Here is a 5,516-nt window from a genome sequence, read left to right on the forward strand (position 1 = left end):
TTATTATTATCTTTAATTATTTGCATATCTTCTTTCCATTTTTCTTCCTCTTCCCTCTTTCTCTTGTTTTTAGTTATCCACTTTCCCTATTTTCTTTTCTTCTTTTTCTCTTCTCATTCTCCATATTTTCCTGTTTCCGTTTTCTCTTTTCGATCTTTCATTTCTCCAGCATCGCGTAAATAGTCAGTAATACGAACTTGATTGCAGTGAAAATTCAGAAGAAATACCATTCGATGGGACACAAGGTGATGCTAGTGAAGGTAGAAAAGGACAGGCGCGGCTTGGGTATCTCATTGGCGGGACACAGGGATCGAAACCGGATGGCAGTGTTCGTATGTGGCCTTAATCCAAAGGGGGCAGCTCACAAAACTGGCGAGATTTCCGTTGGCGACGAGATACTCGAGGTTTGTGCTTTCATCTTCTCCACCCTTCATCCGCGGATTGACAGCGAACTGTCAACGGAATCTGAGAATCGAGCCAGGATCAGCTGGCATCGGTTGTTAATTGCCCAACAAGTGTTCCTCCGAGGAATTTCCAGTCGTCATCGTCGGTCTACACCCAACGGAACCGCGGTTCAGAGTGATAAATCGCGGAAAGACAAGTCGGTGAATTTTCAGCCGAGCACATGTGTGCCTGGCAAACGTTCAAACTCGATTATCTCAAAAACGAAACCTCGAAACCTACTTTTCCAGGGTGATTCACCTTGCTTGAGAATTCCAACTTGATCGTTACTGTATGAACCGTTTTAACCTTTTTGGTACTGATACATACATATCGGATGAAAATCGTGTCGCTGAGTTCAGTACTAAATTATCTTATTCGTTATTATTAATACACGTGCAAATGTCAGAAAGATAATATCTTTCATATCATTCGCAATTTCTGGATGAATATCGTAATACATGAATTATATTATTTTTATTATTATTATTAAATTTCTTTCAAGAATTTTCATCGGTCTGGTTATTTCCAATAATTTATTATATATGTATTCTGTGTATAATTATTTTTATTCTTTATTTCTAAATAGTTAGATATTATTGATGTATGTAATAATATTTTTGATAATGTTCTTGGAGGTACAGATGAAATAAATATGGATGAAAATTGAATATCAATGAGTAATAAAAATAATTCGATTAGAAGGCTCAATTTTTCGTCTTGTTAATTAATCGGGTTAATATACTTGTCTTTTTATGGTGAATTATTTTTACAGGTCAATGGCTGCGTTCTACAAGGACGGTGTCACTTGAATGCATCTGCCATAATTAAAGGAATGGCTGGCACCTGTTTCAAAATTGTTGTCCTACGGTAATATACGTGCAATATTCTTAAATAATTAATTAATTAACGAAATTAAATCTCTGCGACATTATTGTATTATAAAAATTTTTGAGCGAGGTATTAATTGGTGAAATTAATCCAATGGTTTGATTCATAGGAGGAGCGCCGCTCTTGATGACATCGCTGTCAAACCAATTGTTCAATTTCCTCCTACACTGGACGATGTGAGTCCAATTTTGAAATTCTATTTGCATATTATTCATAAATTCTTTTGTTACTTTAAGAAAGTACCTGCTCATTTTTATTTAAAACATCAAATATCGCATATTTTTATTATTATTATTAATACAAGTTTACTTGACAAATTTATTGATTTTAATATTTTCTAATGATTTTCTATACATTTTGTATTAATTCATCATAATAATTTTCAATTATGTATTATATATTTGTTATTATATATACTATTATTATTCATACGACAATAGATGATTAATTAATCCTTTGTAAATTTCATCTCTTTCTCTCTCTCTCTCTCTCTCTCTCTCTCTCTCTCTCTCTGTAATACAAATAAAATATCCACCATGCCTGTGTTCCAGTCCGACATGTTCAGCCAATACAAAGGAGTCCGTAACATATCAGTGAAAAAGGCAAGTGTAGAAAAATTTCAGAGAGTACCATAACGCCATTTAGGTCACTACACGTGGATTTTCTAACATCTAGGGCCAGTACGGTTTGGGCATAATGATCATCGAGGGAAAGCACGCAGAGGTCGGCCAAGGTATATTCATCTCAGACATCCAAGAAGGCAGCGCCGCTGAGCAGGTAATTGTTCTCCTTGCTCTGCTTCTCAAACCATCATTCCGCGTGTCTCGACACACCACGTGAATGGCAATTAGTCGGTATTATAGTCGGAATTGGGTCGATTCGCGAACGAAATTCGACGTGTTCATCTCTGTGTCAGCTTCATTACTCTTTCGCTTGCTTCAGGCTGGTTTGCAAGTGGGTGACATGATCCTCGCTGTCAACTTGGATTGTTTGCTGGGCTCTACTTACGACGAGGTAATGAGCACTGAGAATTATGAATCGTGCAGCTAAGTTGAAATTATTCGCTGTTGACTATGAATATTTTGCAAAGAGTACACAAATCATATAAATATTTAAACTCTAATAAAGAGAATTTGGAATTTTTATTTTATTTTGTATTTAATATTCATTACACGGGTATTTAAAGTATAATGAAGAGAATTTGGAATTTTTTTTCGTAGGCTACGAGTCTTTTGAAGAAAGCAGAGGGTGTTGTGACGCTCACAGTGTGCAACCCTAATCAGAGCAAAGTGGCGAAAGAAGAGGAGGATAAGGCGAAAGGCATTGTTCCTGAGCCTCAACGTAATTACCACTAATTACTATTATAATCAAGCACAAATGAAAAATTGTACATCATATTTTTATTCTAAAAGTTTGAAATACTGTTCTAATAACGTATACCAAATATTGATTTACTTGATGAAGTTCTAAATTATATTGGGTGCTCCAAAGATAATCGAATGTTAATTTTATCAAACAGAAAGTCAAACAGATATTTGATATTCTCCTAATAATTTTTTTAATTTAATTTTTATAATTCCTCTGATATTGTACTTAACTGATTGAAATTTAATGGAATAAAAGATACGATGTACTCGTGTTTCAGCTGTGGCACCCAAGGAGCCAGAGAAGCCACCAGAACCAGAGGCACCTCAGGATCCAAAAGATTGCAAAATCGTGACTGGCAAAGATACAACGATAGAGTTCCAGAAAGACAAAGATAAAGGCATTGGCTTCATCATAGCTGGTGGTTCTGACACGCCACTGGTAATTTTAATTTAATTTTTTATTGAAAATTCTTAATCAAAAATTGACAGTATCTAGAGAAGCTTCGAAGATTCTGTTATCTTTCTATCTCTACTCAGAAAGGAGTGTTCATCGTCGAGGTGTTTCCTGACGGAGCAGCTCACAAAGATGGCAGATTACAAGCTGGAGACCAGATACTCGACATGTGTAATCAGCCTTTCAAAGAGATGGAGCATGACAAAGCTCATGCTGCAGTGTTGAAAGCTTCAGGAACTGTACGTGTCACCCACCTCTCTTTTCCAACAATGTCTTCACAATTTATTCTCATTTAATTTTTCAATATTATAATATTTTCCTATATAGATCACAATGGTGGTTCATCGACATGAGAAAGGAGAAGAGGAAATCGAGGTGGAATTACAGAAGAAGTCAGGCAAAGGAGCTGGTCTCTGTTTGACAGGATACAAGAGTGGAAAAGGAGCATATGTCTCAGACCTGGTATGCTTCCTAACATCGCTAGACCTAATCCTTAAATAGTTCTAATCAACAAGAGTAAAGTATTAGAGATTTATCAGTTCATCAGGTTGATTTTATAGCCGAATAGTGATAGCTTTATAGCCTTAGTTCGTGGAATTAAAAAAGAAGAATACATTAATAGAAGACCATAAAAATTCTCTTTTTCCTTCGTGATTTTTGGAGATTACAATTGTTATTGTTGTATTGTCCATGTAGTTGCCTGGTGGTAGCGCCTTGGAAAGCGGAAAGATCTGCAAAGGCGACCGAGTGGTGGCAGTTGGTGGCCAAGATGTTCGCGAGGCACCTGTAGAGGATATCGCGGTTCACGTGAAAGTTTCCAATCCGGTGCAATTGAAATTGACAAGGTTCAAGTCTGCTAAGCAATGACAGGTAATTATCTAGCAAATCCATAAATTTATCGTGGAAAATTAAAAATCGAAATAAGGTATTAAACTGTAATACATAGATACATCCTATAGAAAGCTACATCATCAGCAGTTTACCTAAATTTCTCTCAAATCCTTTTAAATAACAAGTATTCAGAAAACTTTTTTACAATTATTACTCGACTAAATATTATTGATCCCTTCACAAACATTAGAAAGTCGTGCTAGTTATTTTAATTAAAGACCAGGAAATTGTTCACAAATATTATTTAAATGTTATTAACTCAATTCAGATCTCAAATACAATATCCTATTATTTTTATTTTATTTTAATATCGTGATATTGTTTTAACCCATCACGAAATTTACTTGAAAATAATTTAAAAAATCTCGTTCAGGGTTCTGCAGGCGGAACTCCAAAAGCAAGAATTCGGGCGGCAATTCCCATCAGACACCATGGACTCTAGTGTGATATAACTGACTATACCAAAGTAACTATAAATACCGTTTACCGCATAAGTAACGCTAATTCTAGAAGAACAAACGACGAGAAACCAAAGAACGCGATCCAAATGCAATCGAGAACTCTGCATAACCGATCGGGAAATTTCGTCACGCGTTTAGCTAAGATTCCTTCGGATTCAAGACGTTTCCAATGTCACACGCGATTTTATAGCAGAAACAGCCCTGTCTCGAATACCAAGTCGACAAGTCTGTACGTCGATATCGGCCATCGTCATGATTCCGTCTGCGAACATCCGACGTGTAGTCGATTCGAATATTCGCGACACCCGTTATATACACTTATTAGAATTAACGACACAGAGTATTTATGCAGTTAGAGCGTCATTATATTGTAATAGCCACGTGGACGTATATCACGGTGAACGTTTCGTGAAAGAGGTCGAAACTCGAGAAAAAGTTTTAATATTCGAGATAATCTGATCGATTTCAAGATGGAGGTCAGATGGAATCGATCCACCCATCTTTCTCGAGCTACCTTCCCTTTTAACGAAAAGATTGGTAAAGCAAGATTGGAAATAATAAACAAAACAATTGGACAGATTCGACAGAAATTCCAGGCAATTGATCGATTTTTGAAAATTCAAGGAGAGGGTGAGAATAATTTCAAAAATATCAGCGAGTTGCGGGAAAATATTTTTCTTCCCAATTTCACTCTGAAAGGAGTAATAAGTTGAGATTAAAAAATAATTATAGTAGCATTGGTGACTAGAAAAGGTTGAAGATATTTCTTCCTCTAACTCCAGTTTGGAAAAACATTGTTAAAAATGCTCGAGAAATATGAAAAATTCTACTTTCTATAGATTGAAAAATTACTATACCGAAAGAATTTCGAAGAAATCGATCGATCCTCCTTTTCGACAGTTTCTTTCTCTTTTCGAAAAAGGCAGAAGCTCCAAGAAGAAACACACACGTAGGAAACTAGCGTTTAAGAGACCCAAAGGAAGCTTCTTTTCACGAGCTTCTCCCTCTTCC

The 5,516-nt window shown here is 36.0% G+C and overlaps 1 protein-coding gene across 1 annotated transcript in view; it reads left to right on the forward strand.

Annotated features, from left to right (window-relative positions):
• The window catches only part of LOC108547657 (uncharacterized), a 192,991-nt gene extending 187,767 nt beyond the window's left edge, over window positions 1–5,224 (forward strand). The window contains exons 26-37 of the mRNA XM_017900257.1: window positions 208–404; window positions 1,217–1,311; window positions 1,442–1,508; window positions 1,884–1,934; window positions 2,008–2,109; window positions 2,275–2,346; window positions 2,553–2,673; window positions 2,978–3,138; window positions 3,237–3,392; window positions 3,481–3,615; window positions 3,850–4,023; window positions 4,418–5,224. Coding sequence (XP_017755746.1) covers window positions 208–404; window positions 1,217–1,311; window positions 1,442–1,508; window positions 1,884–1,934; window positions 2,008–2,109; window positions 2,275–2,346; window positions 2,553–2,673; window positions 2,978–3,138; window positions 3,237–3,392; window positions 3,481–3,615; window positions 3,850–4,020 — 1,328 coding nt within the window. The 3' untranslated portion in view covers window positions 4,021–4,023; window positions 4,418–5,224. The remainder of the gene's footprint in view (window positions 1–207; window positions 405–1,216; window positions 1,312–1,441; window positions 1,509–1,883; window positions 1,935–2,007; window positions 2,110–2,274; window positions 2,347–2,552; window positions 2,674–2,977; window positions 3,139–3,236; window positions 3,393–3,480; window positions 3,616–3,849; window positions 4,024–4,417) is intronic.
• The last annotated feature ends 292 nt before the right edge of the window (window positions 5,225–5,516 follow it).

The sequence above is a fragment of the Eufriesea mexicana genome, unplaced genomic scaffold (assembly GCF_001483705.2).
Source record: "Eufriesea mexicana isolate 0111107269 unplaced genomic scaffold, ASM148370v2 scaffold1146, whole genome shotgun sequence".
Classification (NCBI taxonomy): Eukaryota; Metazoa; Arthropoda; class Insecta; order Hymenoptera; family Apidae; genus Eufriesea; species Eufriesea mexicana.